The sequence below is a fragment of the Podarcis cretensis genome (genome assembly GCF_951804945.1).
Source record: "Podarcis cretensis genome assembly, chromosome: 6".
Lineage (NCBI taxonomy): Eukaryota > Metazoa > Chordata > Lepidosauria > Squamata > Lacertidae > Podarcis > Podarcis cretensis.
Window position 1 is genome coordinate 33757299 of NC_137175.1, and position 20261 is coordinate 33777559.

Below are 20261 nucleotides of genomic sequence, written 5' to 3' on the forward strand. Positions count from 1 at the left end.
CAGTAGCCAGCCACTTGCTTCTCCAAGCTTGAAAGCAGAGCAGGAAGGCAGCTGCCTTCTCCTGTCCCCTGCTCTTTATATTCAGATATTCTGCCTCTGAACTTGGAGGTTCCATTTAGCTATAATGTCCAATAGCTGTTGACAGATGTATCCTACATAAATCCCTTAAAGCCATCTAAGCTTCAGAGGCTGTCTGGACAAAAGACCATAATTAGGCTCCCCCAGTCCTGCCTTCATTGTTCCTCCCCAAAGGCGATCTGCCCTCTAAGAATGCCTCCACTTCAGAATTTGACTCTGAAGCCTTGATCTCACAGTACTTGTCATCTCTTGGTGGCGAGGAAACTGGAAAAATTGGGTTGTAGTAGTGGCTGTACTCTGAGTTTGCCTTCTGGAAAAAAAATAGAAAGAGGGGGGAAATGCATGACAGACACAAAACTGAAAATTCATGTGGAAACAGCAGGAGGAAGCTACTGTTTGAAAAATGTGGAAGTAACTCTTTACCAAAGTAACTCTTTGTGGTGTTGTAAAGTGTGTGTCATTGCTGGTTATAACTGCAATACAGAGTTCTGAGTATTCTCCATATCTGGACAATTGTCTTCATTATATTGTAGGAAAAGCAGAGCTTCAGTGCAACATAAAAATTAACCTGTATGACTTCTATGTACATTAGATACCAGTTACTCAATGCAGCTTCGTAGCAAATATATGTAATCATATATTTGAACAAAAATATGTATTCAAATGAAAATATTACAAAGCACTGCACAAAACTTTGTAACATGGCATCTGTTTATTTTCTATTTAAAATAAAGTGTTGTTGTTTAGTCGTTTAGTCATGTCCAACTCTTCGTGACCCCATGGACCAGAGCACACCAGGCACTCCTGTCTTCCACTGCCTCCTGAGGTTTGGTCAAACTCATGTTGGTAGCTTCGAGAACACTGTCCTACCATCTTGTCCTCTGTCGTCCCCTTCTCCTTGTGCCCTCCATCTTTCCCAACATCAGGGTCTTTTCCAGGGAGTCTTCTCTTCTCATGAGGTGGCCAAAGTATTGGAGCCTCAGCTTCACGATCTGTCCTTCCAGTGAGCACTCAGGGCTGATTTCCTTAAGAATGGATAGGTTTGATCTTCTTGCAGTCCATGGGACTCTCGAGAGTCCAGCACCATAATTCAAAAGCATCAATTCTTCGGCGATCAGCCTTCTTTATGGTCCAGCTCTCACTTCCATACATCACTACTGGGAAAACCATAGCTTTAACTATACGGATCTTTGTCAGCAAGGTGGTCTCTACTTTTTAAGATGCTGACTAGGTTTGTCATTGCTTTTCTCCCAAGAAGCAGGCATCTTTTAATTTCGTGGCTGCTGTCACCATCTGCAGTGATCATGGAGCCCAAGAAAGTAAAATATTTCACTGCCTCCATTTCTTCCCCTTCTATTTGCCAGGAGGTGATGGGCCCAGTGAATATAAAAAAAGGAAAGGCACCACCTGCATTTTCCACCTTCCCACATAAGAGTGGGAAGGCGGGGCACAGAGTCTATGCATAATGGATGGGAAATTAGGAACTATTAGAGGAATACAAAAAAATAAAAATAAAAATGATTTCTAGTTCAGGAAATTCCCACCTCCAGTTTGCTACTGATCCGTAAATTTGACCTAATTGTACTCAGTAAGATGGAAGGCATTTCTTTGCTTCTATCGTCCACTCTTCCTTCCCCTGACCTGCTTTCCCCAGACACATCTTCTCAGCCCAGCCCAGCTCCATCTACAAATGTAAGATTTGGATCATGCCAACTGATCCAGTTTTTCCCCAAAGGCATATGTCAAAACAAGAACTGGAGTCAAAGCTGCCATCCCTCTTTAGACTTCTTATAGATTGGATCCAAACTTAAGTCACACTTGGGAGCAAACCCACTGAAACCCCTCCATTTACATCCCAGCCTGTCCAATCCTGGCCTCGCCCCTGCCTCCAAAGGAATCATAAAGGATTCTGGGAAAGATTCTGACGCAGTGTTTGTTGCCCCTTGAAGCAAGCTCACACCGAGTGATGGCAAGGTCTGAGTGCGCATTAGGAGGGAAGGCCTGCGGGACTTGACAGCGCCTTATCTTTCCGGGAACAATAAGAAGACTGAGCAGGTGGCGGCAAGCTTGTCTTTCAGAAAACCTGTTTTGCCTTTCTGGCTTTTTATCCGGTAGGGGCCTCGGGGTGTTCCCCCCCCACCCCCACCAGGGCAGCCGGGAAGCCCCGCTTTAATGGCAACCTGGGAACCTCGCCTCAGGAGGAGAGACCACCACGAAGTCCGCCCCGCTGCGTTCAGTGGGGCTTACTCGCGGGAAACCGAGTGACTAGAATCGCAGCCTCAAGCGTCCCCTGCTAGGCCTCGCCTGCGCCGAGTCCTCCCGGCCTGCAGAGGCCGCTGCCGGGTCCCGCGGCCGAGGCAGTCGAGAGCCGCCTCTCCGCCCGGCTCTGTCGCTGCGTGACCCCACCCAGGAGCAGCTGAGCGGCCGGAGCCGAGCGTGTGCGCGTCTGCGAGCCGAGCGGAGCCCCGAGGCAGAGCGCGGCGGCGGCGACGGCAGCGGCAAGGCCGGCTCGTTCCGGGGGACAATAAAGAGGCGCCGGGCCTGGCTGCGCTGCTGCGAGGTCGGAGAGCAGAGAAAGGAGCAGGATGCTGGCGCTCTTCACCAAGCTGCTGGACTGGTTCCGGGCGCTCTTCTGGAAGGAGGAGATGGAGCTCACCTTGGTGGGGCTGCAGTACTCGGGCAAGACCACCTTCGTCAATGTGATCGCGGTAAGGGGGCCAGCCAGGGCAGGGGCGCTCCCGGCAAGGGCCTCTCCCCGTCCCCGCTTCCTAGTAGGGCCGCCCGGGCAGGATGGAGGCCTCCCTTCCCGAGGCAGGAGGACGCCCCTCCCCAGATCATGTGCATTGGGAAGGGTGGCCTGTCTCCACCCCACCCCTCTCCGGGCGGGGTGGGCCGGGGGGGACATTACTAGCAGCCTTCGTTTCTCAGCTACCCTTTGCGCAGAAAGGGCTTTTCCTCCTGTCCTCCTTTTCTCCCCTGTTTAAATGGGGCGGGGAGAGGGAGCGACGGTGTATGCAATGCGGGCAATGCCTCTCAGATTACACACTCCCCCCCCCCCGCGCCCCTCTCGCCGTTCGCAGTGCGTGTCCTCTTGGCTCCGTTACTTGCTGCTGGCGATGAGGAGGAAGAGGCAGGTCGTCTTGGATCCAATAATAATAATAATAATAATCGATCCGGATTTATGCACCCGTGTGCATTCGAATTGGAGCGTCTGTCTCGTGAGGCTTTTGAATCCCTTTCGGGGCGGTGGTGGGAGCCTGGCGGGGGGGTTTTCTGAGCGGAGAATCTACGCTCGAGATGGCTATGAACAGGCTGGGTCCCTGGTGAGACGAAGGGACGCCGTTCCATCTCCTGTGATGGATGGTAATTTCATCTCCCATCTTTCCTGATCAATATGGCAATTAGCAGGGTTTCTCTGCGTGGTTGTTTTGTTTAATTTTTAAAGGAAATTTAAAATTGCGATATGGTTTTCTGTGAGAGCGTCTCATTGCACAGTCTTAAGAAACCATCTTAGGAAAGCAGCAAGATTTCAGTTTGTGGAGAATTTCCCAAATGGAAAGCCACGACTTTCTCTCCCCCTCCCACATGCATTCTGCAGTAATGGCTTCAAAGTGTGCATTTAATGAAAGGGGGGGGGGGTAGAGGGAAGACATTAGATAGCACATGGAATGGGGAGTATTAGCTGTGGGGAATATTGATAAGCTATCTTGAGCCTTCTGTCCCAGGGCCTTGAATGGAATTGGCAGAACTGTGAGTCTGTGCTATTGGATTTAGTGAGGGGCATTGTTCTAGGTGAGTTTGCGGAACTGGAGTTCTTCCATCTTTTGCTCTTCCTGGAAAGAGGATTGCAGCATGGTTCTGCTCAGAATCACGCGACACTGTCTCTGAATACTAAGCATTTTTGCCTGTACAGGAAAGTGGATGGCAGTGATGAAGGTTACCATAGCCTACTGCCTCTCCCTTCTTTCCATCAGTCTGTCACAAATCCTGGAATCCTTTTGTCATGTTTGAGTCTCTGTTCCACTTCATTCTAGCTTTATAATACACTAATGGGGGGCATGTTTGAGTTTATTGCCTGCTAGCTTTCATTTCTCAGAAGAAATCCCACCATTCTCCCCAACTCCATATGTGCTCTTAAAAAGAATGTGTTTACATTACTGTAGGTGATTTATTGTAGGTAATTCTGGAACCCAAGCACATCAAGAGACATTTGGCTTCAGTGCATCTAAATTAAACTTTGTGGTTCAGTATGAATTTGAATATAATCTAAACTTTTTAATATGTCTGTCTCATAATCTTTTGTAACCCCTGTGGAGGGTCTGCAGATGTTGATTCCTAGCCTCTCATTTATGTACTCCTGAATTTTGAATGGCGAAGACATGACAATGCAAACCGGATAATATCCTAAATAGTGAGTCCTGTCTGATGTGTTTGCTCCAGAAGAGATGCGTTATCATTGACCACTGATTCAGCAGTGCTTTCTGGACAGAGCCATGGAACTGGCATGTGATTTCTCAAGGTTTAAACTGATCCTTGATTTGAAATCTGGACCTTTCACCTTTATTTTTTTAGTATACTCATATTCTTTTTTTAAAATTATTCTGTGCCCAGACCTTAGGATAGATAAACAGATCGTTACATTGTTTTATCCCCACAACAACGAATTGTGAATTGAACCAGAAATGGATATGCCTTCTCCAAGCCAAATTGTTTTGATTTGAGAAAGATAACTTATTTTCATAACAGATGGTCACTCCTGATGATGCCCAGAGGCCTCCCAGTCCTGAAGCTGGGAGGATGTGCATGGAAACCCCCAATTAGGATGTAGCTGCTGCAACATGCTGTGTCAGGTTTCAGGGGCATGAAGAACTATTAAAATGTAGTTCTTTATGTCCTTCCAGCATTGTCTAGGGATTACAGGAGGGAATCGAATGCAGCCCTGCAAACCTCTCTAGTGTCGACTCTGAATGCCAGTTACTGAGAATCACAAGTGGGTAGAGTGCTGTTGTGCTCAGGTTCTGTTTTAGGGGTTCCCATAGGCATCTGGTTGGGCGCTGTGAGAACAGGATGCTGGACTAGATGGGCCACTAGAGTGATCCAGCAGGCTGCTTCTGGTTTCTCATGCCCTTGGGACTCAGCCCAAACAACACCCCTTTTTCTGCTGCTTCACCCCTTCCTTGAGTGTTTTTTGCCTGGCTGGAAAGTGTTCTTGAATTCTGATAATGCCTCTTGATTGCCTGGCTGGAAGATAGAGAAAGGCTCTGAGGGTATGTGTAGAAACTAACCAACTTAGTAAGGAAAAGTTTATATTCATTGCTCTACCCTTTGACCCTGCCCACCACTGGCATGTGACCCCTGGAAAGTTGTCTAGAAGGGAATGGGGCCCTTTAACTGAAAAAGGTTCCTCACTCCTGGATTACAGGAACCATGGAAACTACATTTCCCCATGGTGTCAGCTGGCCTCAAAAGGTTAAAAAAGGCAAAGGTAGATGGGATGGGTGGGGAGGTGTCAAAAATAAGGACATTTTATCTCTCCCCCCCCCAATTTAAGATCTCCTACATCACTAGGTTGATCCTGGTCCTCCTATATCCCAAGCAGCCAGCATACTACCATAGCATAACCGTTGTGTTACAATACAGTGGGTGAATCACCTTGTGCAAAATTGTTTTGCAGTGACTGCTGATTTCAGTGTTCAGGATGATATAGAGCAGGGGCAGGTAGACCTCAGGCTTGTGGGATCTTCTCTGTTTAAGCAGAACTCTCAGATCTACTGACAAGAGCCAGGTACATTATAGTGGGTGGGTGGAAACATACCCTTGGAATTTTTGTTTTCAGTAGCAGAACTTACTGAGCTTACGGGCCTATCACACAAAGGTCCATTCCTGTTTCTCCACCTTGCGCCAGCTTTCTTCATCTTTTCACTCTAATTTAGAAGAAAAAAGGTCTCTGTGTTGCTAAACAATTGGAGAGTCAGATTCCTTGCTGATCTACCCCAAATCATTCATAGATCTATCAGTAGATCCCAACCTACCTTCTGCCCACTGCTAAGACAGAACAGAGCATATGCTGAGGAAATCTTCACCAGTCTCCGGTTACAGCTGGAGCCTTTTTAAGTTGAAGGTGGGAGAGAGAGATGAGTAAGCAAGCAGTCAGCACAGTGAGAGGCCTACCACTCTCTTCAGCCCTACTTTTGTGTCAGACTTAAAGAGTCGTCCTGGAGTATACAAGCTCATTTATTCTCAGCTGCCTTTGTCTCTCTCTCCCACTCCAGTCTTTTACCATGCTGTTTCTTTTGCCTGTAGAAACCTCTATGCAGTATCTTTCTTTCCCAACTATTTCCCCCATTTTTATCTGGCTAATGCAGGGCCTTTCTTTTTGTGTCCCATACAGCACCTAGCATATACTGTTCAGCATGGCTAAATAAATGATTAGCAGCCGTAAAAAGATCCTGTTTCAAGATGTTTATTGACAGCTGATGCGTAGTAAGCACTGCAGAACAGGGATTGCTTGATGATTGCTCTGTTCACATGTTGTGAAATCTCATGCCCTTGGAGTGATGCAACACTGCTGTGCTGAAGACTGTGAATCTTAAGCCACTCATCAAGCAAGGAATGTGCTAAGTAGGTTGCCTTAGACATGTCTCCAACTCACTGCCTCGGTCTCCCCACCCCCTCCTGTAATATGTGAATAAAACTGGTCTTCCTTACAGGATTGTTGTAGGGTTTACTGACATAGCTCTTATGGATAGCACATATGAAGCTATTTTTCTTTTTTGAGTGCCCTTCCTCAGTTGGGAATCAATATTAGAGGTCTTTTATGAATGAATTTCCTCATTACATAGTGGCTGCGGACACACCATACATTTAGAGCTCCAAGAATCTTGAACTGGTGCACTGCCGACAGAGCTACAGTTCTCAGCACCCTCAACATGGTACAGTTCCTAGGATTTTGGGGGTGAAATCATGTGCTTTAAATGTATGGGGTGCACGCAGCCAACAATTCTAGAAGATGAGAGGTTTATTTCATTGTATTTGACAGAAACAATGACACTCAGTTGTTGATGTTAGTAGTCTGAATGGACTGGTCGTGTTAGCAGTGGTACACTTCTATCCTGTTGCAGCCATCTCAAGTAAAGCTGCCATCTTGAGAAAGAGACAGTGTCCTTGGACATGTTATGTCCTTCCTAAAAGACTTCATCAGTGTGTTAACTGTGGTTCTGTATGGCTTTAGGAATGTCTCATGGCTACATAAAGCTCCTTTAAATATACATGGTTGCTCTGCAAGTGCTTGTGTGAAGTAGAAAATAAGGCTGCATCAGATCATCCACATAAGCACTTTTGGAAGGAGGGAGGTCACTTGTGAGAATGTATTGTATTATATGGCAACGTAATTGAAAACACATTACTTGCTGAGGGTAATATTTTCTGTGGTGTAATGCCATGCCTGAAGCAGTCATTACAGAGTGTTGTTGAATTTTTAAAAAATGTGAACAGTAGAACATTTTGTGCACTTCAATAAAAGGATTTATTAGGTGCTTCTTGTAATATAGCTAGATGGTACTTTAGACAGGTATGATAAGGTTACCCTGTCTCTTTAAAAATATGTAAACAAACCAGTTCTGAGATAGACAACAGATGAAAGCTTCTCTTCTCAGTAAGTCAGGTTTTGCTGTTTTAGTGTCTGGTGTCATTCTGTTTGTTCCTTACTTGTCCAGAGTCTTCCAGGAAAGCAGGCTGGGCAAATGTCTAATAAATAACTACTTTCAGAGGGTGAAAAAAGGTAACATTTCAGCCTAATCTTTTGTGTAATCACAGCACAAAAACACACCTGATTGTACAAATGTAAAAGAAAGAAAGAAAAGAAATCCCTCCTCTGACTTGGTGCAGGCATTTTGACCTGGGGCTGGGCAGGAACCCGACACTCTGAAAGTGAAGCCGCCATATAGGCCTTGTCAGAAGCTTCACCCGATATATTGTTAATGGTTTCATGCAAGATGTGTGGAGTTTGCTGGGGAAAGGTGGGCACTGATCACTGTCATCAGGTTGTTTCTGTATAATGTGTGTAGGATTACAGCATTTATTTTATTTTTTCAATCACATTTATATAATCGCTATCCTCCTGGGAGCTCAAGGCAGCATAGATTTGCTTTTCAGCTTCACAACAACCCTGTGAGGTAAGTTAAACTGAGAGCCATAGGTCTTGAGTCTTCTTTCTCTAGCCGTCTAACCTAGTATGCTATACTGGCTCTCACACTGGCAAAAAACCCAAAGAATGATAAAGGAATGTTGTGTAGTAAATAAGAGGAAGTGGAAGAGACAAGGAGTTAGGGGTCATAGCTGTTAGAGGACAACATATGACAGATGAAATAGAGGAGGGCACTCTGTTGGAAGGATTAGCGGGGTTATCTAACTTAACTGCTGTTGTTGGTGTGCTGCATGGCAAGGGACTTGCGGAATAACAGAGCATGATTGATGTGCAACTTTCAATATATGCAAGGGGGGTCAAAGGACAACAGAAAGAAGTGGATTGGTGCAGCCTAGCTTGGTGGCCTACCTTTGTTTTGAGTTCCATGACTTCCAAATCTGGCAGTTCTTACCAGACTTCATCGTTATTGCAGGATTCATTCTGGTAGACCTGAAGCCAGAGTGAAGCAAAGAGGAATAAGGGTACAAACTTGCCCTGTTGAAAAGCAGTTTTAAGAGGTTGGCTGTATATGCTAGGCAGGCTGTAACCCAGAACTGGTGTCCATGACCCTCCAGCTAGTAAGCTAGTTAGCCCAACAACATCTGAATGGCCACTGGCTCCCCATTCCTGCTATAAAATGTGTTGGCCTTTGAAGTGGGGGAAATCTGAAAATTGGTTTCAGATTCCTGCTCAGTTGATGGTCCAATCCTATTCCTTCATCCTAATCTACCTCACACAATTGCGGGGGTGAAGCTAAAGTGGGATAATTTCACCCTCCCCCTTGTGCCATGTATGCTATTCTGAGTTCACTGGGAGAACAGTCTGATTCCATTCTTGTATTTGGAACCATGGGGAGCAAAATCTGCAGTAGAAAGAGACACACATCCCATCTGTTCTTCTGTCGTTTGATGGAAAGACCCAAAACAGTCTTTTCAAATAACTGTTGAGGCGGTGGCTGACTACCCACCAGTTGTGCCTCTCACCTTTTGCTACATGTCCGTCCTCTCGCTGCTGCTGTCTGCTAGGCTATCCATTAGCCTGTGTTCTGGATTCACAATGTGGGGGTGGCAGCGCAACTGCCCTACACTGTGTTAATAGACAACACAGCCCTGTCTTAAGGACAACTTCAACCTCCTTGTCTGCACCCTCTGAAAGGGGCAGTTGGCCAGATGGAGAGTAATTGCCCTGCAGACAAATGCCAAATTTCATGGGAAATGTTTTTGACTTTTTATTGTTAGTTTTATTTCCTTCGTTAACATGTTACCAGTTTTAAAAGTTTTTAATAATAATAATAGTAACGCTCCAAAAAACATTTGAGGAAACTGTATCTCTCAAATATGATTGTGCTAGATAAAACATTTGCCTGTTGTTGGAAGCTTGCAGTTAATCTGTGGATCTTCTTAACTCAATTATGTTCTAGAACTCATATTAAGGCTAGAATGTGTCGCTTGGAAAGTAGGAATATATAGTGTAAGATCTCATCTAAAGGGAGAGAGGTAAACACACACAGGGTTGTCATTAAGGCATGCTGCTTGGCAAATTGTAAAAGGTGAGAAGATTAGAAAATTGGGGTTTTAAAAAATGAAATGGACTTCTGGAAATTCCTTCCATGATAGAGCATGATATTCCTGTATGTGCAACTTTGATATAGTATCCTGAAGGAAGGAACCGGATAGTTGTTGTTTTTTTGCAGAGAGTTGAAGGGGAAATATTCTGTATCACTTAGATTTGGTCACAGTTTTGAAGAAAATTGGAAGTGACTCTAGTGTGCTTTACTTTGTAAACCTTCCCAGATATGTAGTACGGAATGATTTTGACATTATTATGCAAGCCATGACTGTTTCCTTGCCTGAACTATCTTGCCACAGATTCTTGCTGGTGCCTTCAGGTGAATGGCAGAAAATGTGCCCCTCCTTCTATTACTAGAGATTCCATCCCAGAGGAGGAGTGCTGTGCAGGGAGAGCAGTCTCATGATGCTATTTTCTTGTGTAAGGGGGGAAGCCACGTGGGTAAGTTGTGTGGGTTTGCCCTTTGTATCCTAGAAAAGAGTGGTGCAGATATTCTCAGTGTTAAAAAAAAACATGCCACATGCCTTTCTGGGCTGCCTACACTGTCTTGGAGTCTGAAGACTTGTGATGATAGTCCAGCAAGGAAAAATCAAAAGCAGGGTGAGAGACCATAGGGAGCAGGTGGCAGTGGGAGGAGAAGTAGTGCTGGAGGAGGGGTGGAGAGTTTAGCTGCTCTTAGTTGCTTGCAACACTCTTATGTTATATTGCTAAATATTCACATAAACTGAATAGCAAAGAATTGTTGACAAAACCAGCAGAGATTTTAGAGCCTGCTGTACCCAAACGAAACAAACCTCAACATAGCTTTCACACATGCACAACCTCATGAAACTGCTGTGGGAGTGGAGTTGCCTGGTTTCCCCCAGAGTGTTTCTATCCATCAGAGGGAGAATGATTCCCAGAGAAGCATCACATTATTTCAGAGAACATGTGCCGTCTTTTGGGGAAGGGAGAATGTTGAATGTATCCCTCAACAGAAAATGGCCATATTCACATGCATAGCCTTTAAAACCTGCAATAAGAAAGGAGGAAACTTGGTATATAAAGCACACACAGAGCTGTAAAGTTGGCCCCTAAATATCTCCCCCTTTTTTCTGAAGGTTCTCCTGTGGCTCCTATCTTCAATGGGATTGCCAACTTTTGGTGGCTACAGCTCCTTCTCTACCTGTAACAACTAGTTCATATTTTAAAAGGATTAAGAGTTTAGAAATAAGGATTACCAGTTTTTTCCCTGATGAGGCTGCTGCTTGTCTCATGGGGTTGCCAACTTTTACTGGCTGCTGCTTCTCAACCTGTAATAGCCAGCTCTTTGGGTGACATTAGCAGGGAGATTTGTTGGTTCTCGTGGCCTACAATTACCCCGGCTTATTTTTATTCATTGGTTTTTTGTTAAAATCCCTGCCATGAATTTTCCAGTTAGTCGACAAACCTAGCTTTTAAAGGTTTAATATAAAAAGTGGAAATTCAGCAGGTAAAGCACATATAGAACCACACAGGTGGCCCCTAAATCTCCTGCCCCTTTACAGTAGTACCTCTGTACCTCTGGATGCGAACGGGATCCGTTCCGGAGCCCCGTTCGCATCCAGAAACGAACGCAACCCACGTCTGTGCGGGTTGCAATTCGCCGCTTCTGCGTATGCGCATGACATTATTTTGATCGTCTGCGCACGCGCGAGCAGCGAAACCCAGAAGTAACGTCCTCCGTTACTTCCGGGTCGCCGCAGCGCGCAACCCGAAAATACTTACCCCGAAGCTACTTCAGCCGGAGGTATGACTGTATTCTGAAGATGTCCTATGCCTTTCCAAGTTGTCTATCAGTAATCCAGTCATTGTGCACCCCAGAAATGTTTCCACCTTCCCTCAATGCCTCTCAGTTTTTACACATTTCCTGTGATCTCTTCTGCCCATCTCTTTTCACACCTAACCACTTAACTGAACTTTAAGCACTTCTAGGCTGAAGCCTGGTTTGTGAGTACTTTGATCTCTTCCCTCCACCCCCATTCTTTTCTGTTTCACACAACCACACACTGTCATTTTCAAATCAGCGTCTCTGACTCTCTCACATTTCACCCGGCACTCCATTCAACAGCCCCCCCCCCCACGGAACCTTCTCTATATCAGGTTCATATTGGGGGTGGGTGGGTGGGGATCGCACACTTACGAAACTGCATTGAGTAATATTGGCCACCAAAATGCCCTTTTTAATAAAAACTGCAAACATGTTACACAACTCATGAATAATGGCAGATACCAAGTAGACCTTTGCCTTGACCTAACACAACAAACAGGACGCAGGTGGCGCTGTGGGTTAAAGCCTCAGCGCCTAGGACTTGCCGATCGAAAGGTCGGCGGTTCGAATCTCTGCGGTGGGGTGCGCTCCCGCTGCTCGGTCCCAGCGCCTGCCAACCTAGCAGTTCGAAAGCACCTCCGGGTGCAAGTAGATAAATAGGGACCGCTTACCAGCGGGAAGGTAAACGGCGTTTCCGTGTGCGGCTCTGGCTCGCCAGAGCAGCGATGTCACGCTGGTCACGTGACCCGGAAGTGTCTCCGGACAGTGCTGGCCCCCGGCCTCTTGAGTGAGATGGGCGCACAACCCCAGAGTCTGTCAAGACTGGCCTGTACGGGCAGGGGTACCTTTACCTTTACCTTTTTTAACACAACAAACAGCTTCCCAAAAGACACAGTTCAAACAAAGAAAATGCACACCACTTACCAGCTTGCCAAAGTCTCTTACTAAATGAACTCACTTCGAATAAGCAATTTCTTACCATTTCTACTCCAAATTCAGCATGGGCTGCCCTCAAACCTATTTTTCCTATACACTGTTAAATATCAAATCATGCTGTTGAACCATTTCCTAATTATGAGCTATAGAACCCACACCCCATTTTTTTTACCTACTCTGCTATTGTAATCCTTGCTTATTAACAAACAAATCTGTGCTGCTGTACAGTCATGAAACATAGAGATAAACATCAAAGAAATCAGCAACTCACACATAACAGTTTCTAGCTCACTCCATGCACCAGTGTGTAGATATCTTAAAATGTAGGTCAAGTAAGTGAGTACAGTCTGAGTGTGTGTGTGTGTGTGTGTGTGTGTGTGTGTGTGTGTGTTTAGCAGCACATCTGCTTTAATGCTGGCAGCAATATGCCTTCATATAATCACTTGTTCCTATTCCCATAAGTTTTGATAGAGTTGTATCTGAAGATTTGAGTTCTTTTCCCTTTTTTTGCATTTGAGTAGATACAGAAGACACTTTCAGTTATCTGCAGTCCTTCCTCCCTCCCCATCCTGCAGTGAGTTACAGAGCAGCGCTTTCTGCGTAAGGCCCTCTCTCTCAAGCTTGTCCTTGGCTCACAGTTTTCTGCAGTTATGATAGATCAAAGCAGCTGCGTTACCATAGCAGATTGGGTGCTCATTGTTGGTTCTGTTACATTTCAGTGTTATTTTCATCTTCTCTCAAGGAAAATCATATTTGTTTCTTGTGATTTACATTATCAACTATCAGAAGGAGATCTGTTTAGGATGCTAACTGTGTATGTCCATCATAAAGCTGTCTGCTGTGACCTGAGATTTTGGTTCTCCACCCACCCACCCCCAATATGATTAGGAGAATCAAGGTTCTCCTAATAACAGCATTTCAAGGATCCTATCACCTTTGACATGTGTCCAAAATACTGGATACTTCCAGCAAAATATATTTGTAATTTTAGCAGAAGGTTATTGACAGCAGACTGACACAAATCAGATAGGGGTGTGTGTGTGTCCACATTTGCAAACATAAAAAAAGCAAATCCCTTAACATACAGGACTCAGAAATCATTGCTGCCAAGGAAATTGATTCAGGCTTGGGCATGAATTGCACCTAAAATCTAGTATTGTCTGCTAATCCCCTCTCCCCCCCCCTCCAAGTGTCATACTGTTACAAGTAGTGACCATTTTAGGTGCATCCAATGGATGTGCAATTACCGACAAACAGGTCCTTTTGGACACAGAAAGAAGGCAAAATTAGGGCAGAACCAGGGCTGGGTGGAACGGGGCAGGAAGCACTCGGGGGCCGATAACGGAACCCCCATGCGAAATGGTTGCCTCCTGTACAAGTATTTTTCCAGCACTGTAAACTTCTAGCCTACCAAGGCTGGATGAAGCTCCTGGGAACTGAATATGCGTAAATCGAGAAATTTCTAGATGAGAATTTGCTGCAACCCATCAAAGCCTTCATTTGACAGTCCTGTTGAGGGCAAGTGGTCTCATTCAACAAGCCTTCTAATCTTTATCTCAACTACTATCTGTCTTGAAATTGATTTGATTTGATGTATGTCCTGTTGTGTCAAATTGTTTTTATACTTATAGTTGTTTTTTATTGTTCTTATATAGGCCATTGTTTTAACTGTTTTTCTATATGTTTATGTATGTCACCATATTGTGAATCACTTCTGAGTGCTTCATGGGAAGCAGTTCATAAATTAAATAATTAATAATAGCCTAGATCCACATTTCTCCAAACTATTGGAACTCCCAACTATCAAGACAAGTGATCAGAGTTGTAAGCCAAAACATCGTGCGGGCACCAGATTGGGGAAGGCTGGTGTAGATGGATTATATAGGCCTACAAAGATATAAACAGTTCACTTTTAAGGATAACATCTGGCATGTTCCTGCCCTATTGCAAATGTAGCAAATACTAGAGGTTCCTGTCACCTGCCGAGCCCTTGAAGGCTGCCCTTGTTTATGTGCATGCTTTCCTGTTGCCGTAATAGGATGCAGTCATAATCACTGTCCTTGTAGATGGCAATAGTAGATGCTTGAACAGAAGCAGGGTCCTGAAAATACACGGAATAGATTTTATAGGAGACAATTTATTGGCCCTTTGGTGAAAATCTGTGTCTCATTAGACAGTAGCTATTTGGTGTCAGCCGCTTTTTTCTTGCTGCACTGCTTCAATTTTCAGCTATAACCATGTGCTCTGTCTAGACTGCATTTCCCGGGAGACTCTAAACCTGGCTGGCTAGCCAGTCCAAAATGTAAACTCCCTTGGAGAGCTGCGTACTGGGGGCAACAGATATTTGCAGAACTGGGGCATGAGCCCATGCATAGGGGCTCCCCTTGCAACCTCAGCTTGTGGGTATTGGAGTGGGACTACCCTAAGCGTAAGATATCAGGGAGGAGCAAGCAGAGCTCTACTGCTTCAAAATGTGTTTGCATTTTATATTGACAAAATCATTGAGATGTAGTATGGGGATTTACATGAGGGCAACAAAAGAGACCTATACTAGAGCCTAGAAGGATGAATACCCTCAACACAATGTTCTGTGGATGGCTAGAATAACAGACTTGTAGAATTGGAAGGAACCCTAAGGGTCGTCCAGTCCAACTCCCTGTGTTGCAGGAATCTCAACTAAATCATACATATAACTACAACTGAACATATTTCATATAGACATCAATTTTGTGCGGACATTTGGAGAGCTTTATATTAACTTACATGATTAACTTAAGATGAATGTACTGATGGCTACTGTATTCAGACTGCAAACCAATGGGGTTTTTTTGTCTCTGTATTATTTATATACATTTTTAAAAATTTTATTTTATTCTTTTTTTCTTCATTAAATTTGCAAAAAAATAATAATTTAAAAATGTGTGTACCCTACCTGACAGCACTGCTTGAATAGGAGCCCAAGTGTACTGAATACTTTTTATCTTTTTTTAAAAAAAAATAATTTTTTTGTTTTCCATCTTACAATAAACATTTTACATACTGTTAGATATCCCACAACTTCTCTCCTCTCTCCTTGGTTCATTTTATTTTATCTTTCATTCCTGCATATTTTGCAGTAACCATTTTAGTTAGTTCTGCAGCTAGAATCTTATGATCATTTTTCACATGGTCTAGTCCTCATCTGAAGATTTCAAAAAACAAAGCCATACTTCCCCTGCCCACCCCTCCGAATATTCTTATGAGGTTCTCTTCTCCAGTCTTCAAAGAGTGGCTGGAAGTGGGGAGGCAGAAAAAGCTCCTCCTTTTCTTCTAGCAGTGGCAGATTTAATCTGAAATCGTAAGATCAGTACTATGCCCAGAGCTCAGAAACTGCTGGCAAACTGTCACAAAATGCCCCTATAACAATGGGAGTTTCAAACACTGCAACTAACAGGCTCCATGTTGGAATACTTGGAATAAGGCAACTTGATAGACAAACACCCTAGAGCTGATTCTTGCTCTTCATTTTGGGATTTGGAGAAAAGGTTATTAGGTTCTGTTCTAGAGTACATATTTTAAATGGACAAGTAGCATGCTGGAAATGCATGTGCCCTGCAGACATGACAAATGGCGTGTATGTTCTTTACTGTGGCATTCACATTCATACAAAGCACAAAAGCTAGAGTTGTCTCAGTGACACCAGGTTTTTGCAAACTTAACAATGCTTATTTGTTACCTAGCACCACTTTTGCATTCTCTTCATATGCAGTGCAACTTTATCCAGATGAGAGTGCATTTTCATTACTCTGGAAAGATTTCCAGCAATTCCCTCTGCTTTTGTAGTTGTCTTGGGAATTGCCTAAAGTGCATCCCATTTAAGAATCGCTGGGCTAACATATTGGATTGGAAAGCTTGGATTCAACTTGGTGATTATAAATGGACTTGCAGAGAGGCAAGTCTACCTCTGAACTGTGCTTCTCGCCTATAAATTGAAAATGATACTGACTTGCCTTACAGGATTGTGGTCAGAATAAATGAGAAAAGGCCGAGGGACGAGATCATTGCATTATGGTTGTGGCAGGCACCATTTCTGATCTTGATCCCTCAAAATCAGGTTGTGTGTGCTGGCAAAGGCTGAAATAATCTCAACAACTGCTTGTATCTCTCTTGGAATGCTGTTCTGATATGCTGAATGTTGCGACTTTAGATTATACTATGCTGTAGGATTTTGTGTGTGTGTACTGTTACCCCAAAGTTACGTGCAATTTCTCTCTCTCCCTCTTGTAAGATTAGAACCTGTGGTCATCCAAGAAAGTTGAATGGTGGGAGATTCAGGACAGACAAGATGGATTACTCCATCACACAGTGCATAGTTAAACTGGAATAGGTTACTGCAATGTGTATAGATGGCCACCAACTTGGATGGCTTTCAAAGGGATTGGACATGGAGGACAAAGCTAGCAATGTTTGCTTGCCATGATGGCTATATATTGTCTCCAATATCAGAGATAGTATATAGGGAAGTGCTGCCGTGCTCATGCCCTGCTTGTAGGTTTCCCAATGCTTGCAAACTGCAAAAACAGAATGCTGGACTAGATGGGTCTTCCGTCTGAACCAGCAGGAGGGTTCTAACGTAGTTAGGGTAGCCACTTTACTAATGAGCTTTGGATGCTCTTGAAATCAGACTGTAGTCCCAGTTTCATTCTGACTGACACATTGCAGGCCATATGAGGTCAAAACTGTCACAACTTTAATGCCTCCTATTTTACTTGAAATCAAAGCTCCATCTTCTCTTAATTTGTGAGCTCTCTTTGATTAGTGCACATTGAAGTTGCCATGATAGATCACTACTATCCTTGAATAAACTAGATATAGTTGCCTGCTTGATATTTCCTGCAGACAACAATATCTCTACCTATTAGAGCAATATGAATGCAACACGGCTAAGTTTAGAGGGCTTGTGAGAGGGGGGATGATTGCTTAGATCAGGCACATCCAACAGGTAGATCATGATCTATCAGTAGATCACTGGCAGATCACTGGCACCCCCCAAAGAAGCTCAAAAACTTTGGCTCCTCTTTAAAAAGCTCAACAACTTTGACCTGAACCCAGTTTTTAACTGTGAGTAGATCGCAGTCTCTTGGGAGTTGGCCACCCCTGGCTTAGATGAAACCATTTTCCTTGGGGTAAAAAGACTTACAAACTTCATGGAATAAATGTCTAAAATATGTATCTCATATAGAAAATCAGTCTTGTATTAATGTGTGAGTTTTGTGAAAAATCTGATTACAATAGAAAAAGGGCAAGTGTGTTGGTGGCAGCTGATGAACTTTGTTGGGGCGTTTTGGTTTATGCGAACTTCAGAGCTTCTACATTGGGGCAGCAGGGAGATGATAAGGGTGTGTGACTGTAGTTCAGTGATAGTGCATGTTTTGCATAGACAGGCCTATTGCTTAATTTCTGAAAAGCCTAATGTTTTCTTCTTAAGAATGTAAGAAGATAGGCTGTGTGTTTGCTCTGTAGGCACAGGAAGAGAGGCACTCTACATTGCACATAAGCACATTATTTTACATATTCCTGTTCAGCTAAAATATCTTGGGGCTGCTTCATATGTTTTTAGCATGAGCTTCCTTACTATTTGCATGCAACTATTTTTGCTGTTGTGATCAGTCATCACTTTCCCTTGTTTTCTTCAACACATGAGAACTCAGTGCTGCATGATTACCCCTCAGGGCATGTCCACATGCTTGCTTTAAAGCTCCTTTGTGACTTTTTTAAAAAGTAAGTCTGTTGTGCTTTGTGAAGACATAACAAAATGCTAGGAACCCAGTTTGCTTCACTGATTTCAGCATGCACATTCACACTCCCTTTTTATGCTATATACTGTAGTTCTAAACTCTTAACTTTCTCAGCTTTGGTTCATGTGTGTAAACTATTTCTAGCTTCAGAAAATCATATTTTAAAACAACAACACTATGTTTAAGCAAAAATAAAGAGGAACTATTGGGAAAGAAGGAAGTATTGGGACCATTAGCTACACTAATACAGAATCAGAGCACTTCACCTGTATTATTTGCAGAAATAGATGTAACATTGTAAAGTTTGAGGGAAACCTATCAAACACATCATAAAAGTACACCCAAAGTAGTGGTCTATTTTGTAGATGATGTCCAACATGTTTTGACCATGATATGAAGATGCTTGTTGTCCCAAACCTTTCGGTAGAATATACCAAAAACATCTCTAAAGAATATAAAAGGTAAAGGTACCCCTGATTGTTAGGTCCAGCCATGGACGACTTTGGGGTTGTGGCGCTCATCTCGCTCTATAGGCCGAGGGAGCTGATGTTTGTCCACCGACAGTTTTTTCCAGGTCATGTGGCCAGCATGACTAAGCGGCTTTTGGCGAACCAGAGCAGCATACAGAAACACCATTTACCTTCCTGCCGGTGGTACCTATTTATCTATTTGCATTTTGACGTGCTTTCGAACTGCTAGGTGGGCAGGAGCTGGGACCAAACAACGGGAGCTCACGCCATTGTGGGGATTTGAACCACCAACCTTCTGATCGGCAAGCCCTAGGCTCTGTGGTTTAGACCACAGCAACACCTGTGGTTGAAACTTGTGCATTCTTCACAAAATAAATTGCCACTTTCAGGCACCAGCTTAAGGCCTGTCTATTACAGTATGTTTTAGTGTGAGTTTGTTTAATGTTGTGCATCTCCTTCCAAATGAACTTACCTGCCTATGCGGTGGGGATAAGAGGTCATATTTGTTAAAAGCATTTGGAGAATGGGGCTAACTTAGTTCTGCATTGTTTAGCATTAAACCTATAGAACATAAATCTACACCAGAGACTGAGAGTGACTTAGGCATCATTCCAGTGCCTCAGGGACTCCTGGGAAACCATAGTTTTGTGAGGGAAGATAAGGATTTAAGAATTATCACAGACTACCTTCTTCAGAATCCTTGGGGTGGGAAGTGGGGAACCACTAACAATTGAGAATAGTCTAAGCAGGTAGTGTCTCTAAGGCTGGGATTTCTTCCAGATTAAAATTCTAGAAGGGGATATCTTTGTTGGAGTTCACAAGGCCTTGTTTTTCAAAAACAGCCACCCTTTCACACAGTGTGCGCACCCTTCCAATCACACTTGCTATTCTGGATTGTGCTGTCCAGTATTTGTAGGCCTTTCTTTGTTGCTTTTTTAAAAGCCTTGGCTTATGAAAACATATTGGCAAGTGTTTCTTCAAAGACGTATAATCTTTCCTTAGCATAGTTTTGCTTCTCTTTTTTCAGCTACTTGTGTGCAGTATGAAGCTGTGCACCACAGTGGGTTTTTTTCATATGTTTTGTGCTTTCCGTTTTTGTAGGAAATACCTTTTATATTTTCAGGGGTGCCAAATGCTCGGTGGTGTGCTTGAACTGAGTGTGACTCAGCAGGTTGCGGTGAATTTGTCAAACCAGATTGGCCTGATCTCATTTATCCAATAAGGATGACCAATTATGAGCGCATGCACTCAAACTGAGCACATCTCTGTTGGGTAATGCATATTAACCATGTAAAGAAAAAATGCCCTGTGTTTTTCCCTTATCCCTGACACTGCACTTTACTTAGAAATTAGTTGCCATGCTCTTAAACATAGCTACCATTTGTCATTTGAACTGTGAATTATTCTGCATTGATATTCAAAAGGTAGACAGGGTTGTTTTTTTTATCCAGGCATCG

The 20261-nt window shown here is 43.8% G+C and overlaps 1 protein-coding gene across 1 annotated transcript in view; it reads left to right on the top strand.

The window, feature by feature from the left end:
• The first annotated feature begins 1403 nt into the window (after positions 1–1403).
• The window catches only part of ARL8A (ARF like GTPase 8A), a 37214-nt gene continuing 18356 nt past the window's right edge, over positions 1404–20261 (top strand). Inside the window, exon 1 of the mRNA XM_079980060.1 lies at positions 1404–2786. Within this exon, the coding sequence (XP_079836186.1) occupies positions 2664–2786 (123 nt within the window). The 5' untranslated portion in view covers positions 1404–2663. The remainder of the gene's footprint in view (positions 2787–20261) is intronic.